This window comes from Oncorhynchus mykiss, chromosome 10 (genome assembly GCF_013265735.2).
Source record: "Oncorhynchus mykiss isolate Arlee chromosome 10, USDA_OmykA_1.1, whole genome shotgun sequence".
Taxonomy (NCBI): Eukaryota; Metazoa; Chordata; class Actinopteri; order Salmoniformes; family Salmonidae; genus Oncorhynchus; species Oncorhynchus mykiss.
The window spans coordinates 46,887,518-46,907,744 of record NC_048574.1 but is presented as its reverse complement, the minus strand read 5'-3'; the positions used below and the strand labels follow the sequence as shown (position 1 = coordinate 46,907,744).

The following is a 20,227-nucleotide window of genomic DNA, read 5'->3' as shown; positions in this document are numbered from 1 at the left end:
CGCAGAGGAGTGAAACTAAGTAATGCAGGCGATGTTTGGACCTGTCCAACCTCAGCACGGGAAGTGCAGATGATGCTGCTGCACAGGGATCACCACACAAAGGTGACCAATTCCTTTTTACAAAGGCCTATTCATTCATACACGAAAAAAATGCTTGACAGCAAGTCAGCAACCCAGGGGAAAGCAGAGGAGACAATGGCAAGGATCTGAATGGGTCTCTCGGATCCGAACCAGCACAGGTCTGTTTGGGTCTGTTTCCCACGCTACTTGTCGGAACGGGTCTGACTGTTCTCGGTTTCATTTGGAACAGGTCTCTGTTTTTTGAAAATGTATTTATGCATATCAGTCAGGCGGGAAAGCCACGGATCCATTTCCAACCCGTTAAGACCTCTAACTCCCAAGGTATGAAGACCCGAGACGCCAGTCTTGGCAGGGCATAAGTGCTTCTGATCTGTCGGTCTCACTAAACACATGCTTTGTTCGTAAATGTATGACAGTGTAGTGTGTAGTGTGCCCCTGGCTATCCATAAATTTAAAAAAGCTATACATTGTGGTGTCTGTTTTTTACAATACAAGGAATTTGAAATCATCAATGTACTTTTACTTGATACTTAAGTACATTTGACCAATTCCATTTACTTTTGAAACCTACAGTAAGTATATTTAAAACCAAATACTTTTAGACTTTTACTCAAGTAATAATTTACTGGGTGACTTTCACCTGAGTCACTTTCTATGAAGGTATCTTTAGTTTCACTCAAGTATGATGTTTGAGTACTTTTTCCACCACTGCTAGGTTGTAGTTCAAACGGTTCGGACGCTACAGACAGACGTTGGCACAGTCAGCACAGTCGAATTGAAACGAGTCCTGTGACACTTGTTGGGGGCGTAGAGCCAAACGGAGTCTCCCCTTTCCATAGCGTGGTCATAATAATTATTGGGATGCCTTAACCCCGTTGATGTTTACATTTAAAATGGTTACGGTAAGGGTTATAGTTAGGCTGAGTAAAGGTAGGTAGGTTTAAGGATCTTTGATAAAACACAGAAGAGAAGAACAGGGGTAACCGTGACAACGATAACACCACGCGATTGAAAAATGGAAAAGGGACAAAGGCCGGCGTTCAGAGCAGCAAGTCATACTTCAGCGGTTTGACGACCTAAAACATATTTTATATCACAAAAATAATACAACTGCTGCTCGCAATTTTAGACGGGAAGCATGGCATAAAATTGCCGATTCAAGTCAACGCTTATAGTCTTTCTCAATTGCTAAAACACTAAAACCCATTGGCTGAACAAAGTTCTCAGTTGCCTGGACTCATTTAGCTAATTATGCAGTCTGTTGTCAATACCTTAAACCATTTCACATGGTAAAACACTATTTGCAGATCTCACTTAGACTTTTCAGCAAAACTCTAAACACATTCTCAAAACACATTCTGCACTCTAATGCACATGTCATCCATACTGGTAAACACAAGTGGCAACAATCAAATACAAATAGAGAAGACATGTCATTGATTGAACACAACCACTCAAAATTGATTTAACCTGTTTCAAATGATGAGACACAACCAATATAAGCCAGTTCAGAGAGCAAACAGGTTGTTGAAGGTGGGAAGGAGAAAGTCTGAGAATGGATAGAAGAAACAATGTGAGAGGACGAGGACGAGTGCGTATGCGAGGTGGGCGACGACGACGAGGAGGAGGGCAAGAAAGAGGAAGAGGAGGACGAAGAGTAAGACAAAGAGTGGAAATATCTGATGAAATTCGAGCAACATGTTCTTGTCCATGGACTGACATTGAGGAAAGCAGGACATTCAGAGAAGAGAACAGGTACAGTGTACTACTGTATTCTTGTAATTGTAAATTTACTGTACTACACTATATGCAGCTGTTTCAATAGACATTTGTAAAGTTAATCACTGTATGTATTGTACTGCATGAATATGTTTTGTAACTACACAACTACTTTTTGTAGAATTGCAAGGCTGCCACATGCAGGTGGAAGGACAGCTATATTCACTCGGGACCAAGAGGCCGTTATAGTTGGCATGGTCCTTCAAGATAATGCAATACAACTCAGAGAACTCCAGGAACGAGTGATACAAGACAACACACACTTCCAGGGAATCGACAGTGTGAGCATTTCCACAATTGACCGTGTCCTCCATCGTAACAGGATGCGAATGAAACAAGTATATAGCGTACCTTTTGAGCGCAACTCACCAAGGGTGAAAGAACTGCGAGCTCAGTATGTGCAAGTAAGTGTACATTCAGAAACATTTACTGTAATCCAGATTGTCTACAGTACTAACACATACTATGTGAATGACATTACTCTTCAGTACAAACATTGTATGTGAATCAGAAGCCTAATTGTACTCTACAGTATAGCACTGTCTCTGTACGACTTACAAAATCCTACATACAGTATATTGTATTTCTACACAGACAATATTTGACTTGGAATCCTTGGACAGACCCCATGAGTTCATCTTTGTCGATGAAGCAGGCTTCAATCTAACAAAGAGAAGGAGATGCCGAAACATGATTGGACAGCGGGACATTGTTGAAGTCCCTGGTCAACAATGTGGCAATGTCACAATCTGTGCTGCTATCAGCAACCATGGTGTTCTACATCACCATGTCACACTCGGGCCATATAACACCCAGCACCTTCTAAGATTTATTGCCAATCTAAGAGATATTTTATTTGAGCAGCAGGTTCAAGAGCAGCAGGGTCAAGAGCTAAATGAGAATCCCATTCCCACCTATGTGATAGTGTGGGACAATGTCAGTTTCCACCGAGCTGCTCAGGTAAGGGAATGGTTTAACATCAATGGGCAGTTTATGAACTTGTACCTCCCTCCATACTCGCCTTTCCTGAAACCGATTGAGGAGTTTTTCTCCTCTTGGAGATGGAAAGTGTATGATACACAACCCTACACCAGAGTAAATCTGCTGCAAGCCATGGATTTAGCCTGTGGTGACATAGGTGAGGAATCATGTCAGGGCTGGACAAGAGGCTTCTTCCCCCGTTGCCTCAGGAGGGACAATATTGCTTGTGATGTCGACGAAGTGCTCTGGCCTGACCCAGCCCAAAGACAAGAAGAAGCATATTGATTACATGTTTACTCCTTTGATTTTTGTCCCTTTTAGTATTGTATACTGTAGTACAGTGCATTGTAGGCTGTATACTGTACAATGGGCAAATTGTATGGCCCTGAACATTGTGCTTTCCATTTATTAACAGTACTGACTGCTCAATAGATTTTGACTGGTTGCAGGTTCATATCAACAAAGAACAAGATTTACAGTATCACAGAGACAAAGGACAAGTTTGTGAGATGCAGGGTACAGTACTGTAAAAATAGGGGTACAAGAAGGAGGAAGAACAAAAAACAAAATTGCAAAGAGCAAAGCAGAGTAGTAATTTCTGATCAATTTTGAGCTACTATGATAGAACACGTTTTCGTTCATCAAAAGACAATGACAGAAAAATATGAATATTTTTTTTAGATTAAAAATGTACTTCTCCCTGAGAATTGTATGTTTTGAACAATGTGTTTTCTATTTATTGGTGTATTGTTTACTGACTGCTTGAGAGTGTATATCATTTTGATCACTTTGTTTATGATTTGAGAGCAGTGTTTGATTTTGAACGCAGGTAAAACTGTTTTGAGGCGAATGTTTAATTTTGCGAGAGGAGTGAGAGGTTATGACTATTGCGGACAGTCTGAGCACTGATGGAGGGATTGTGCGTTCCTGGTGTAACTCCGACAGTTGTTGATGCCATCCTGTACCTGTCCCGCAGGTGTGATGTTCGGATGTACCGATCCTGTGCAGGTGTTGTTACACGTGGTCTGCCACTGCGAGGACGATCAGCTGCCCGTCCTGTCTCCCTGTAGCGCTGTCTTAGGCATCTCACAGTACGGACATTGCAATTTATTGCCCTGGCCACATCTGCAGTCCTCATGCCTCATTGCAGCATGCCTAAGGCATGTTCACGCAGATGAGCAGGGACCCTGGGCATCTTTCTTTTGGTGTTTTTCAGAGTCAGTAGAAAGGCCTCTTTAGTGTCCTAAGTTTTCATAACTGTTACCTTAATTGCCTAACGTCTGTAAGCTGTTAGTGTTTTAACGACCGTTCCACAGGTGCATGTTCATTAATTGTTTATGGTTCATTGAACAAGCATGGGAAACAATGTTTAAATGCTTTACAATGAAGATCTGTGAAGTTATTTGGATTTTTACGAATTGTCTTTGAAAGACAGGGTCCTGAAAAAGGGAGGTTTCTTTTTTTCTGAGTTCACTTAGCATGTTAGCTAACCCTTCCCCTAACCTTAACATTAACCTTTTAACCTGACTCCTAAACTTAACCCTAGCCCAAGGGGGGGCATAGTACGGCACTTCAGTCCGGCCCGTGAGATATACATAATTTTTTAAATTTAATTTTAAAAAATTACCATTTTTTTCTCCTCAATTTCATGGTATCCAATTGGTAGTTAGTCTTGTCCCATCGCTGCAACTCTGTACGGACTCGGGAGAGGTGAAGGTCGCGAGCCATGTGTCCTCCGAAACACGACCCAGCCAAGCTGCACAGCTTCTTGACACAATGCCGCTTAACCCAGAAGTCAGCCGCACCAATGTGTCGGAGGAAACACCGTACACCAAGCGACCGTGTCAGCGTGCAGGCACCCAGCCCGCCACAGGAGTCGCTAGAGCGCGATGGGACAAGGAAATGTTCATTTGTGCAGACAGAACTTCAAAATAAAAGCCCTATAATCTACAAAATAAAAGCCCCCAAATTAAAAACTTTTTTATTTTTATTAACTGATATGAATAACAATTGTATCAACTACTAACATTAATAAAAAATGGCAATAAAAAACAAGTTTGTTTTCCCATTCACTACAGCATAAATACTCTAACTTCTGGAATATTAGCTTACTAGCTAGGGACCTAAATGTAAAAAATGGTTACCTGGAGGAAAATGGGGGAGGGTCATACCTTTAAAATTTCAGTCAAGGGGAGGGTTTAGTATTTTTTTAACTAGTCCAGGAGAGGGTCATGCATTTGGAATGTGATATTTCAGTATTTATTTGTAATAAATTAGCAAATATTTAAAAAAATCTGATTTCACTTTGTCGTTATGGGTTATTGTGTTCAGATTGAGGACTTTTCAAATGTAATTCATTTTAAAATGAGGCTGTAACGTAACAAAATGTGGGTCTGAATACTTTCCGAATGGACAGTAATTGGTAATGGATCAAATTTCAATATTTCTCAGTGTTTTAGAATTAGTTGCTTATTAGGTTATATATCGATGTGTGCCCGATGCCGCCCCTCATCTCTGATTCTCCACTGGGTGGGCAATATGTGTAGGCTCTTTAGTGTGGTCTCAAGCCAATGATCCATAGCATAAAGGCTACGATGCATGCTGGGAGAAGCACAGAGCAAAGTTATATTCATAAGATAGCTGCTGGGATGGTGTAAATAAAACTTGGCAGCGCACTGCAATGGATATTCCAACCCTGAGCCCCGGCCTACTCTGCTCTTGCAGATCAAAAACGTTTTTGTGTGCTGCTTAACCAATGGCTGTGCTGTGTAGGGCTACAGTGGCAGTTCAGGAGGAGAGTCAAAGGTTTCTTCAGATTTTTTTGTTGTTGATAAGGCATAGTCAAATAAAGCACTATATTGCGCGCATCTAGCCTATAGCCTATGTTCTGTTCAGTTTGAGAAGGAGAGCACGAAGATAAGGAAGAGGACCGGAGTTTAACTTTGATAGCTTGCTACTACTATAATTGATTTTATTGAAAGCAATTATGTTTCTTGCCCATGATGTACACTGAACAAAATATATAAATGCAACATAGTGTGGGTCCCATGTTTCATGAGCAGAAATGAGAGATGCCGTACATTTTTCCATACGCACAAGAAGCTTATTTCTCTAAATGCTGTTAGTGAGCATTTCTTCTTGGCCAAGATAATCCATCCACCTGACAGGTGTGGTATATCAAGAAGCTGATTAAACAGCATTATCATTACATAGTTGCACTTTGTGCTGGGGACAATAAAAGGCCACTAAAATGTGCAGTTTTGTCACACAACACAATGCCACAAATGTCTCAAGTTTTGAGGCAGCGTGCAATTGGCATGCCTACTGCAGGAATGTCCACCAGAGCGGTTGCCAGATAATTTAATATTAATTTCTCAACCATAAACTGCCTCCAACGTTGTTTTAGAGAATTTGGCAGTAGGTCCAACGGGCTTCACAACCGCAGACCACGTATAACCACGCCAGCCCAGGACCTCCAGATCCGGCTTCTTCATCTGCAGGATCCTCTGCGACCAGCCAATCAGACAACTTATGAAACTGTGGGTTTTCACAAATTAAGAATTTCTGCACACACTGTCAGAAACTGTCTCAGGGAAGCTCATCTGCTTGGTCATCATCACCAGGTCTTGACCTGACTGCAGTTTGGCGTTGTAACCGACTTCAGTGGGCACATGCTCACCTTTGATGGCCACTGGAGAAGTGTGGACTTCACGGATGAATCCCGGTTTCAACTGTACCGGGCAGATGGCAGACAGCGTGTATGGCGTTGTGTGGGCGAGTGGTTTGCTGATATCAACATCGTGAACAGAGTTCCCCATGGTGGCGGAGGGGTTATGGTATGGGCAGGCATAAGCTACAGATAACAAACACAATTGCATTTTATCAATGGCCATTTGAATGCACAGAGATACTGTGACGAGATCCTGAAGCCCATTGTCGAGCCATTCATCTGCCGCCATCACCTCATGTTTCAGGATGATAATACACGGCCCCATGTCGCGAGGATCTGTACACAATTCCTGGAAGCTGATAATGTTCCAGTTCTTCCATGGCCTGGATACTGTTAGGTTCTAATGTTTCAGAGTAAATAACTCAAGGACACTAGAGAAGCTTAACCAAGTTGAATTCTTCCAAAGGGTCGACACAGCTGTATTCAGACCCAGACATGTTTCCAACATTACAAATATATTTACTCCCCTTTAGGCACTCCTCCTTCTCTCCAATTCTTACAGCTTATGGTTCGACAGGAAGACGAAGTGACAGAGTAATAAACCGTTCTGTCTCCCTTAAGGTGACCTGGCCTGACCTCAATCCCCTTGATGTCTAATCCAAAGCTCTCCACCCGTCTCACCTATCGCACTGACTTGACTCCCTCCCGTCCACACAGCACATTCCACAGCCACTCTGTCTTTCTACAGAGAACCATTTAACCTCTGACCAGTCTCTTCCACTCCTTTATATACTATGCTTATGCGTATAACAATGTTAAACGTTTACCCCGAATCCAACAGTACTCACCAGACATGACACTCATTGAGCATGTTTGGGATGCTCTGGATCGACATGTACGACAACGTGTTCCAGTTCCCGCCAACATCCAACAACTTCGCAACGCCCATACCTTTTTTTAAGGTATCTGTGACCAACTGATGCATATCTGTATTCCCAGTCATGTGAAATCCATAAATTAGGGCCTAATGACTTTATTTAAATTGACTCAGTAAAATCTTTGAAATTGTTGCATTTATATTTTTGTCCAGTGTATTTATCAGAGTTATTGACCTTACAATAAGCCAGATTTGAGTAATTTACATTGTGATGTTAAAACAGCCACGGCACAATCAATCGGAAGTGGACATGGTGCTGAAAAGTAGGCAAAATTGAGTAGGCATAATTCATTCCAACGTCTTTATTTTAATTAGACTTTACTAACAGCGAGGGCTTTGTGTTGGAGCCTATTTCTTCGTATTTAAGAAATAAGAGGTAGTCCTACCTGTTTGATTAGACTAAATTAGACCATAGGCTGCTATATCCATAGATTTGTCGGTCAATTCCTCCACCGACCATGCACTCTTTAAATAGCCTACCTCCGTGTAAATTAAGGGCTGTTAAGTTAAATCCAAGACTCCAATTGAGGGGGTATGAGAGGGTCTGCCATAGAACTACCTTTAATGAAAGAAAATGGCAAAAAGCACAGTCTACCCCTTGTTAGCTTAAGATTTTGAAGAAAATAAAACGGATCCGATTATATAAAATGATTTACAACAGAGCTTTGGTCCGCAATGCTTCATGCTACAAAGACGTGACTCCAATGCATATGGGATATCATTGTTTCATTTCTTTGACATTCAAAGACTGGCTTTGCTTGGGAAATAATCTGTCACTGTCATTTGAATAAGCTATTCACTTTCTGTACAATAGAAGACGTTTAAACCCAGAAAGCTTTTATGGAAACACTTGTGACCTTCTCTCATTGGGTTAAAGAGTAGCCAGCCATTGGGAAGAAGAGTAGCCAGCAGTTAAAGCTGAAATGTTTCTGCATTGATCAGCCTACTCTGTCTGGGGTGGAAAGGTAGGCCTAACTTTTGAAAGTGCCATGCTCAGATTCCTAATTATTTGCAAACAGGGACAGTTTAGTTTGCAAACAAGACACATTGATTTCGCATTGGGGAAATATGATAAGAAGACATGTGCCTATATCTGTTCATTAGCTCTAGCGACTCCTTGTGGCGGGCCTCGGTCGTCAGTTGAACGATGTTTCCTCCGACACATTGGTGCGGCTTGTTTCCGGGTTAAGTGGGCGGGTGTTAAGAACCGCGGTTTTGCGGGTCATGTTTTGGAGGACGCATGACTCGATCTTCGCCTTGCGAGCCCTTTGGGGAGTTGCAGCAATGAGACAAGATCAAAATTGGGTTGAAAAAAGGGTATAACATTTTAAAAAGTACGTATAATTGCATGAAATGTGAATTTTTTTATTGACCTGCAAATAAGATGATAGATTCATTCCTATAAAGATCTTTCCACCCCTACTCTTGTCCATGGTGGTCTACAAACCCGCAGCCCTGTGCTCTATCAAAAAGTCCCACGTTGCCATATAATGCTTACAATAGAATAGTTTCTAAAACTGCATATCTAAGGCTCTGGCCTGTCCAAGAAGTGAGGGTAAACCGTAGACATGCTCTCTGCTATCCACCTTGTTTTAATTATTATTTTAGGTGTAGGGGAGGATTACTTATTTTTTTATGTGTTCAGGGAGGGTTTAGGTCAAATATATTTTTGCTGAAGGGAGGGCTATCTATTTTCATTTCAGAGAGGTCCAATTACTTCCATGTAACCCACATTATAAATAACCTTTACAGGTTATTTTCCCCCCAGTCCCTATGAGGAATGTATTTTGAGTATTCTATAATACCAATTACATGAGCCTGCATGTAATTAAAATGCTGTCAGTCTCTGAATATGGAGTGGTAGAGATTGCATAAAAGTTTGAATCATCCCCTCTTTAACTGAATAGGGAAAGCTGTGGTGACTGTTACCAATGCAATCAATCCACTTTGGCATAATCATCCCATGGTTTAGCTCTAAACTGTAATTGAAAGGAAATAGCGGATTTATGATTATCACTAGAGGACAACACATCTGTGCGTCATGGGCCTTGTTGCGAAAGTGCATCTGTCAGAGCCGAACAGGATGTTTATGATTAGGTTCATGTGTCACATAAAGCCACTGACCCATGGCTGATCCACAGGAAACCCAGCAGTGGGTCAAGACTGTCGTCAGAGGTACGCCGTTCCATGAGGAAAGTCTTCCCGTTCCCAGAATTAACTGTCAGAACGACTAAGCAAATGCCTGACCAAACAAGAGGCATGCAACTAATAAGGATTGAGTTGAGTTGACCCAGAGCAACCTTGAATTATTTTTTGAATAAAAGCATCTAATGTAAACTGGCAACATCACTACATAGTACACAAAATAATTGAGAGAAAGCATAAAACAACTTATGTTTGAACATAATTGTAGTACAGTACAATTGATTCTAGGTATGCAAAAACTATGTATTCACAGATACTAAACATGGTTTTATTTTTGCAGGTAAAAAATGTAATGTTTTAATGCTTTACAGAGTTCTTATATTAAAAAACAACAACATATAATTATAATATTGCATATCGGTTACATGTTTACACTAACGCTGCTCAAGTTCACATTCAACCAGCACTAGACACTTTAATAATGTTTACATATTTTTGCTTTACTCATCTCATATGTATATACTGTATTCTACTCTACTGTATTTGTCTATGCCACTCTGACATTGCTCATCCTAATATTTATATATTCCTTAATTCCATTCTTTTACTTTTGTGTGTATTGTGGTGAATTGTTAGATATTACTGAACTGTTGGAGCTAGAAACACAAGCGTTTCGCTACACCCGCAATAACATCTGCTAAACAAATGTGTGTCCAATAAAATTTGATTTGATTTCATAAAAATGGCTTAGAAATGAATAAAAACTAAAAGAGCAATGGAATCAGTCATCCAAAAATGCTTTCATACATTCATATTTTGGGGCAAATATTCTTAAAAAAGGGGAAATATAGAAACATCTGAAATGTAAATAAGTTGTTTTCCCCCTTGTGTAAGTTAAACACCCAAAACCCTGGTAGTTATCCAACATGCACAAAACAAATAAATGAGGTTGGAGGGCTATTGTTACCACATGTTGCTGACAAACAAGGTCCTCAACCCTAACTTCGAAGCATTCCCCCAGGCTTCTTTCATTGTAGCTGACATAATTATTTGTTTCAGGTCACCATATCAAGTTGATGAGGGTGCTGAAATGACTAATTAGGGCTGGGCGAAATGGCCAAAAAGTAATATCACAATATATATATATTTTTTTACAGTATTTGACGGTATTTGTTTTATTTTTTTATATATAAACATTTCCTAATTATGCTTTATGAGTAGTTTATGACCCTAGGGTGACATAACATAAATTATATGTGATTTCATTGGGGCTTTCTACACCCCCCCACCCTCCCTCATGATATGGGAGGGGGGGGGGGGGGGGTCTAGGCCTAATAAACTGGTGAACTGTTCGAATTATCGAAAATGAATGATTCTAATTATATTTTAGAAATATAGTGGGCAGCATTTTTAATACATTGTCGTTTTATATGACAACGAATGAAAAAGCCATGGAGGAATTTTTGTGAGCGTTTCCCAAGGGACCCTAATTAGATGCTACATTACATGTTTTCTCTTACTCCATGTAGCTTGCAAGCTAAAATATGAATGCTTTGCCTATTCCTCTGCTTTAGAAGATACTGTTGCACAAACAACATGCTAATAATAGGCCTACATCAGCACTGGTATCAGTCTGTATTAGCTAGCTAAGTTTGCTCTGATTCTTTGTCCATTTAGCTAGCCAGCTAACACAATTTATTTTTGCAACAACTTGCTAAGACAAGACCAACTAGCTGTTTTGCAGACAGTGTCACGGATCCCCCCGGTACTGATGCTCATTCTGTTTACCAGTTCCGGAGGTCTACGTCACCGGCTTTCTAGGCTTCACTGAACAGGATTCATTATCATCAACCCCGGACTGTCTTGTCTGATTACATACACCTGGTTCCCATTCCCCCTGATTAATATGTTATATATGTGCCCTCTGTTCCCTCTGTCTTTGTCGGTTATTGTTCCCATGTCCGTTGGTGGTGAGTACCTATGTGTTGGTGCAGCTGACATGCTGCAAGCTTTATATATTGTGTATTACGGGTATCGTCCCGTGTCGTTCAGCGAGGTTTACCCTCGCTCTTTTGTTTGGGTACAGCCCAGTGTTTTTGGATACGTGTTTGTTTTGGGTGTATTAAAAAACCCTATTGTGCATTCCTGCATCGGTCTCCAAATCCTTTATACCAGTGTGACAGACAGTAAGATACAAACTAATAGGCTAATAACACTTGTGGATTTACAGTGCCTTCGTATAGTATTCAGACCTTTTGAATTTTTCCACATTTTGTAAGGATATACAGCCTTATTCTAAAATGTATTAAATATGTTTAATTCTCAGCAATCTACACAATGCCCCATACTGACAAAGTGAAAACAGGTTTTTAGAAATGTTTTCAAAAAAAGAGACCTTATTTACATAAGTATTCAGACCCTTTGCTATGAGACTCGATATTGAGCTCAGGTGCATCCTGTTTGCATTGATCATCCTTGAAATGTTTCTACTGCCCGCTTGGAGTTTGCCAAAAGGCACCTAAAGACTCACAAACCATGAGAAACAAGATTCTCTGGTCTGATGAAACCAAGATTGAACTCTTTGGCCTGAATGCCAAGTGTCACATCTGGAGGAAACATGGCACCATCCCTACAGTGAAGCATGGGGTTAGCAGCATTAAGCTGTGGGGATGTTTTCAGTGGCAAGGACTAGGAGACTAGTCAGGATCGAGGCAAGGATGAACGGAGCAAAGTACAGAGAGATCCTTGATGTAAACCTGCTCCAGAGCACTCAGGACCTCCGACTGGGTAAAAGGTTCACCTTCCAACAGGACAACGACCCTAAGCACACAACCAAGAAAACGCAGGAGTGGCTTCGGGATAAGTCTGAATGTCCTTGAGTGGCCCAGCCAGATCCCAGACTTGAACCTGATCGAACATCTCTTGAGAGACCTGAAAATAGTTGTGCAGCAACGCTCCCCATCCAACCTGACAGAACTTGAGAGGATCTGCAGAGAGGAAAGGGAGAAACTCCCACAATACAGGTGTGCCAAGCTTGTAGCATCCTAACCAAAGAAGACTCGAGGCTGTAATAGCTACCAAAGGTGCTTCAACAAAGTACTGAGTAAAGGGTCTGAATACTTATGTAAATATGATATTTCTAAAACCCTATTTTTGCTTTGTCATTATGGGGTATTGTGTGTAGATTGATGAAGAAGAAGAAAAACAATTGAATCCCTTTTAGAATAAGGCTGTAACAACAAAATGTGGAAAAAGTTAAGGGGTCTGAATACTTTCCTAATGCAATGTATATAAAGAAGCAAAGAATAAATCAGCATCATTATCCCCAACACCTCGTTGCATCTGACCATGCAGACAGAGTGAAAGCAGAGAGGAAGAGGTGAAGCGAGAGGATTTACTCTACCCAAAATTTGTCCACATGTGATAAGCCCTTTTTTGTATGGAAGTCTGAGTGTCTAATTACGGTAGACTTATTTGATCTAATAGAGGTTTTGTAATGTTTAGGTTGTTACAAATTGACTGATATAAGTGGATGCACGTGGCATTATATTGACAAGATAGTCAAGTGACCACTCTAACAATGGAAATACACATCCTCAAAGATGGAAGGCAGGCGGGAGGAGGCGAGATCAGGTGGTCGAGATCACCTTTCTTGCAAACGAGAGGGCAAATATGCGTGTGAACAACAGGCCATAGAGATGTATAGGACTCATCATTTTATCTGTGCATTATAGCATCTGTGACAGCGAGGGCAACGCCATTGAGGCTCTCTATTTTAAAGTAGTCAATGATCTTCTTCATTGGCTGATTGCTCCCAACTCATAGGGATCCCTGACTACTTTAAAATGGTGGAACCCCTCAAAGGCAATGTCCATGCTAAAACGTTTCCAAAATGCAACGTGCGTCCACTTATATCAGTGCATTCGTAACAACCTAACCAATACGAAACTTCTATTCAATCAAATAATCCTCACGTAGCAAATGAGCAAGTAAAACCTCTTCCTCTTCGGCGGCATGCAGGAGGAGAGGGAGAGCGATGGCCCAAGTAGCAAAGGGAGTAAACTATAAAAATGAACATTACACGCGTGTGAGTCGCGTATCACACATTTAACAAACCAAATATGTGAAACACCGTTAGAAGGTAAAGTAAAAACCCAAACCGGTCCGTGCATCAATATTGGGGTGTATATAGTAAAATACGGTATACCGCCTAGCCATCCCACTAATGTAATATTACATAAAAAATGACAACTTGGTTTAATATATTACTGCACTGAGCTGGCTCTGTCGCTCCTGTCCCATAAGCACACTTCATAGTTTGATCTTCTTTAATGGTTGCTGTTGGTCTATTTCTGACTTGTCCTCGATGGCAGTGAAGTGGATCCTCTGGTTAACTCTTTTCCCAATAGTCTCCACCTGGAAAAAAGACAAACAACTACTTTGGAAACTACTGGACTGTCCATTACTCGACATTTCTCAAATACTAATTAGAGGAGCTGCTGCAAATGGATCTTTTGGCTTTTTGTGCCTAGGGTGTTTTCATATTAAAGCCATTACCTCCTCAGAATCCTAGATAGTGTTTAGTGTCTTTCTGTGGTTGTGGATACTTGCCTGGAAGCCGATATGCTGGAGTTGGTCGTGCAAGCTGTCCAAGATCCTTCTACCGTCAAAGATGAAGGCAGGTTTCAGCATGGCTTTATAGATCTTCTCATAGTCCAGCTCCTGCAGCACAAATATGGACTCTATGGTTTACATTGAGAGCTCCCTTTAATCCATGTACAGTCCAATGCAACTATGTATGTAATTATGATTGCCACCAAAATATCTGTGTGGTCAGAGTCATCTCCTTGCCATTTGATGTCAGTAATTGATGAGTGAGTAGCTTCAAAAATGAAGAAGAAAAAAAAAACACACCGTGAACATATCCCACTCTGTGCAGATGACAATTGCATGGGCGTTCTCACAAGCCTTGTATGGGTCAGTGACGATTGTGACTAGACGAGAAACTAGGACGAGAGAGTATAAGTCAAGTTTACTTCATGCAGGTGAATATAAATCAACTTTTTTCAAGCAGTTATATAACAAACATTCATCCCATCTCATTAGAATGAGCAAAACAAGTCCCCAGTTATGTATGGCAAACAAAAAACCTAAAGCAGAGAGAACAGTACACCCAGTACACCCCATATTGAAATATCAACATGTATTCAATAAACTTATACTGAGCAAAAATATAAATGTAAAAATTCAAAGATTTTACTGAGTTACAGTTCATATAAGGAAATCAGTCAATTTAAATAAATTCATTAGACCCTATTCTATGGATTTCACACTTAGCCCAGCCAATCAGAATGAGTTTCCCCCCACAAAAGGGCTTCATTACAGACAGAAATACTCAGTTTAATCCGCTGTCCGATTGGCTGGTCTCAGATTATTATTATTAATATCTCAAAAGTACTCTTTTGATTTTGCTTATTTTTTTAGACATTGTTTGGAAGTTGGAACAATATATTCTTCAAACATCACATTTCCAGAGTTGGCACTCAGCTACTTTTGAAAGAAATTATACATTTTATTGGTCGCCTAGTGGTTAGAGTATTGGGCCAGTAACCAAAAGGTTGCTGGATCGAATCCCTGAGCTGACAAGGTAAAAATCTGTCGTTCTGCCCCTGAACAAGGCAGTTAACCCACTGTTCCCTGGTAGGCCGTCATTGTAAATAAGAATTTGTTCTTAACTGACTTGCCTAGTTAAATTAAAGGTTAAATAAATAAAAAAATATATATAAATATACATTGATATTATAGGTCATTAACCAATCACAGCACTCATGTAGGATTGCACATTCGGCAAATCACCAATAGAGTACAAAGTGTTATGTTTGGGGCAAATCCAACACGTCGCTGAATAGTACCACTCTTCATATTTTCAAGCATGGTTGTGGCTGCATCATGTTATGGGTATGCTTGTCATCAGCAAGGACTAGGACATGTTTTAGGATAAAAATAAATGGAATAAAGCTAAGCACAGGCAAAATCCAAGAGCAAAACCTGGTTCAGTCTGCTTTCTAACAAACACTGGGAGACTAATTCACCTTTCAGCAGGACAATAACCTAAAACACAAGGCCAAATCTACACTAGAGTTGCTTACCATGACGACGTTAAATGGCCTAGTTACAGTTTTTACTTAAATCGTCTTGAAAATCTATGGCATGACATGAAAATCGCTGTCTAGCATTGATCAACAATCAAATTGACAGAGCTTGCATATTTTTTTTAAAGAATAATGGGAAAATACTGTAAAAGACTCACAGCTGTAAACGCTGCCAAAGATTCTTCTAGAAAGTATTGAATCAGGGGTGTGAAGACTTATGTAAATGAGATATTTCTGTATTTGTGAGAAAATGCATATGCAAATGCATATTTAAAATCAAATTTGAATTCAGGCTGTAACACAACAAAATGTGGAGCAGGCCAAGGGGTATGAATACTTTCTGAAGGCACTGTAGGCCTAAAAAGGGCCTAAAATGGCCACTTTATCGTGATTAAAAAAAATATGGTTTGTGTTTGTAAAAGGCATATCAAACATCATTCCTCCCAATTAAGTTTCTATCTGAGGTGCCCAAAATATTTTTGGGGCCATGCTGTCATGAAATCACCCTAATGTTAGAATCTGCTTATTGATTTACTATACTATTAATTTACAAAAAGGCTACCTGTGGCGGGGTCATGTCTTTCTGAGGGTGTGGGCTGAATCAGGTCGTGCATGATCTGCTGCGCTTTAACCTTGGGGTCATAGATGTGTAGACAGGCTCCCTCCTCCAGCAGGTAGCGACTGATGTAGATACTAGAGGATTCCCTGAAAACAAAATACACACAAGGATAGGCTTGGAGGGGGAAGCAGAAAAAAAAATGTGCTCTGAGAGCTTTGGATGTAAGCAGAGAAAGGTTTTAAATGCCCCTCCAAACCTTGTATCGCCTGTGTTTTTCTTGAAAGCGAATCCTAGCAAGGCTATCTTCTTGTCCGTCACTGTGTTGAAGAGGCAGCTGATTATCCGCGAAGAGAATCGTTTTCGCTGGTAATCGTTTATCTCTATAACCTGGGAGAGACAACATTTAGATGTTCCACATTTTTGCCATTGTGATATTTTACTGACTGTAAAACAGTGTTGCGAGAGACAATTACAGGAATTTATTTTCAAATGAGAAGTAAGTTCTGTATTGCACTACTTTGAGTTGATGAAAAAAGAAGCACACCTGTTGCCAGTATCTTGCAACCTCTGGTAGGTTTAGCACCTCGCATAGGTACACAAGATTGAGGACATCCTTCTGGAAACAGCTGCCACCAAATCCTGTGAAACAAACACAGAATGAATCATGACTGAACTGACCCACTCAATTCCCAGTAGTTCATAACTGAAACCCAATCCCTCAGTCATCCAATCGTCTCATCCAACCATCAACTAATACTGCTCCACAAGTCAACCACTCCAGCTTTGCTTCCCTCTCACTCACCCACGCTGGCCTTCAGGAAGCAACTGCCTATTCTCTGGTCTGTCCCGATGGCATGAGCCACCTCCTCTACATCAGCACCAGTTACCTCGCACAGGGCACTGATGGAGTTGATGCTACTGATACGTTGGGCCAGAAAGGCATTGGCTGCCTGTAAACACAGAAAAGGAAAAAAAAACAAGGATAGAAGTGAGCAAATGAATAAAGGCAGGAAACATCACAGGAGGAGGTGTCTGAGATCGTTATGCTGCTGAGCTGAGATTGTACTGATATAAAAGACGGACATAAAATGGTATTCATACCAGCTTGGAGAGCTCAGAGGACCAGGTGTTGGTGGTGATAATCTTGCTTTTGGGGACCCAGTGCTCATAGATGCTCCGCAGGGCCTCAATAGCATGTTGGCCCTCAGGGGTCTCATCCCCTCCAATCAATACCCTGTCTGGATTCTTCAGATCAGCAATGGCTGTTCCCTCAGCAAGAAACTCTGGGTTTGAGAGGACCTGCAGGAGAACAAGATCATGCTCATAAGACCTGACGACATGGCAGACCAATGAATTTAGACGTTCGATACACTGTCCCCTGCAATCACCTGAAAGTTCAAGCTACTTTTGGTGTTGGCGTTGAAGATGCGGCGGATGCTCTCAGCAGCACGTACAGGAACTGTGCTTTTCTCTACAACAATCTTACACCCGATGGACACATCAGCAATGCGCCGGGCACATGCTTCTATGTACTTCAGGTCCGCTGCTCGACCCTTGCCAATCCCAAATGTCTTGGTAGGCGTATTGACCTGGCAAAGGAAGGGGGAGATGTTTCAGGTCGATTCAATCATGGCTCTTTCTCCATCACTGTATCTTTCCTTTAAAGAAAGCCAAACGGAGTCCCATTCGTCTTAACAATACTTTCAAGGAAATTGTGTGAAAGCCATTGACATTATAAGAAGGGAAAGTGTTGAAAAAAATGTATTTACAGATATGAAAACGAGGTCTGCATTTCTTATGGCCTCATCGATGTCTGTGGAGAAGAAAAGGTTGACCCCGCGGCATGAGTCCACCACTTCCTGGAGTCCAGGCTAGAAAGAAAGGAGGGGTGTCGTTAGACATGAATGTGTAATCGTTTTACATCATATCCTGCAGTTGATGTTAGTTTCTTGTATTGATATCGTCTCACACTCACCTCAAAGATGGGAAGGCTATCAGAATTCCAGGCACGGATGCGGTCCTCGTTCACGTCCACCACGGTAACCGTCACCTCGGGGCACATCTGGGCGATCACGCTGCAGGTGGGACCGCCCACGTAGCCAGCCCCAATACAACAGATATTCCTCACCTCCACCATTCTCCCTCTCAAAAAGAAAGAAAAAACAAGCACTCAACACCCATTTTTCCTACTTTTCCATTTAACAGGATCTTAAGCAAATACACAGTTGGGCTAAGAATAAAACATTAAAAGAAGAAAAAAAAGAATCTATTGTCCTTTCCCAATAATGTCAGGTATCCTGCGCATCATTGACAAAGGCTCAAGGGCCAAACGTTGGGATTATGTGCTGTACTATTTGAAATTCAATATCGAATTGGTCAAGACAAACAAATGTGTTGAAACAAAAAACAATTCCAATGCAAAATCTGAATATGCCATGGCAATAGCTACAAGATTTCCACTTGGATTCCCCAGTGGGTATCAATGGAGTACAGTTAAAGGAAAATTCCGTGGAGCAAATCAAACCACCTCTATTTGGCCAGTTTGCCCCTAACTCCACCCATTCTGCCACGCTCTCTAGATTACAGAGAGGGCTCTATGTGCAGTGTGGTCAGATGGAACTCCCTGGGACATACACACACACACAACTGGCCCCTAGATACAAAAGCCATATTATTCCTAACTTTTAACCCAGAAATAACACAAAAAAACGTGCAGGACCTGGCAGATATTAATCATCCCACTAATGTAAAGATTCTTGACTTTGGTCTGGTTAGAATATCTAGCTACTGTACTGTGATACATTTCTGTGATGTACTATTTACTACTGATAAAGAGCATATGGCTGCCAGTTGTACGTGTTAAGTGAGCCTAAGAGATCTGTACAGAAGGACCAAAAGAAACCATTGAAAATTATTCAGGGAATAAAACTACATTTCACGATCAGAAACCATTTTGTGGCCGTTGAGGAGCGCTTCCTGCTGTGATGATGCTGGACTGTAACGTTAGGGTTGAATAGAAAACTTGCCACACGTTTCCAATTGGAGCCACTACCTCGATGTTATATTACTAGCTAGCTACCTAGCGCTAACGGTACCTCTTGCTAACTTGCGCCTGTACACCAGCCACCTATACTTGATTCAGACCCGTTCTTTACATTTGTGTTGCAAAACCAATTTAGCTAGCTAACGATGATTTATAGCACCCGCTAAACACAAAACAAACGGGACACTTACCAGCAGTTGATAAGTGCGCAGCTGAACCGAATACAAAATGTTTCAGAGACTCTCGACCACGTAAAACCGAGACCGTATTATTTAATTCCAGAGGGTTGGTTGTTGATCTGTGGTGATGATAGTCCGATGTGAAGAACCTTGCTCCAGTGATGAGTTTGAAATGCTTCGTGCCACGGTGAAACTTATATCTAAATCTCAGACAGGGGGCAGGCTTTGACAATCCTTTGACATCACATCACCACTGATGCTTACCAGAAAGGGGCTTATTCAAGAGGACTTCAAGAGGACCATTCCGTCTATGGCACAAAGTTACAGACATTCATATTAGATAATTCATTACAGGGTTATTACATTGGTGTGGCTGAAAAGTGTTATAGAACGCAGGGATGTTAGGATTTAGTCCTTTGAGATCCAACCAATTTATGTCGGTTAAGTAAGTCTATAGTCTATAGTACATGGATGTGACAAACATTTCCAAATGTAATGAACACGCATTCTTTCGTATTACGTAAGATGTATAAACCTTGGGAACAAAACATGACACTGAGCAAAATAGAACTATAGGAGAAGGAATTTGATGTGTCTGGGAGAGGTAATGGTGGGAGGGAGGGTATTTGACAATCTAGTAGTCTGATGATGATATACAATTACGTCACATTTGTAACAGAAAGAAATCCACACATGGTAAT

The 20,227-nt window shown here is 41.0% G+C and overlaps 1 protein-coding gene across 1 annotated transcript; it reads right to left on the bottom strand.

Annotated features, from left to right (window-relative positions):
- Positions 1-12,753: 12,753 nt before the first annotated feature.
- On the bottom strand, positions 12,754-19,745 carry LOC110534110 (UDP-glucose 6-dehydrogenase). Its single transcript, XM_036990512.1, has 12 exons — positions 19,539-19,745; positions 18,280-18,446; positions 18,074-18,175; positions 17,693-17,893; positions 17,406-17,603; positions 17,107-17,254; positions 16,849-16,943; positions 16,561-16,691; positions 16,308-16,450; positions 14,508-14,599; positions 14,205-14,315; positions 12,754-14,009 (listed from the first exon to the last, which is right to left on the bottom strand). The coding sequence occupies exons 2-12, from the start codon at positions 18,439-18,441 to the stop codon at positions 13,905-13,907; spliced, it is 1,488 nt and encodes a 495-aa protein (XP_036846407.1). The 5' UTR covers positions 18,442-18,446; positions 19,539-19,745; the 3' UTR covers positions 12,754-13,904.
- Between the last annotated feature and the right edge of the window lie 482 nt (positions 19,746-20,227).

Coding starts and splice junctions, on each gene's coding strand:
- LOC110534110 (XM_036990512.1), bottom strand. CDS start 18,441: ATGGTGGAGGTGAGGAATATCTGTTGTATTGGGGCTGGCTACGTGGGC. Junction 14,600..16,307: donor AAGACATGACCCCGCCACAG/GTAGCCTTTTTG, acceptor CTCTCGTCCTAG/TTTCTCGTCTAGTCACAATC. Junction 14,316..14,507: donor CAGAGTGGGATATGTTCACG/GTGTGTTTTTTT, acceptor TTTGTGCTGCAG/GAGCTGGACTATGAGAAGAT.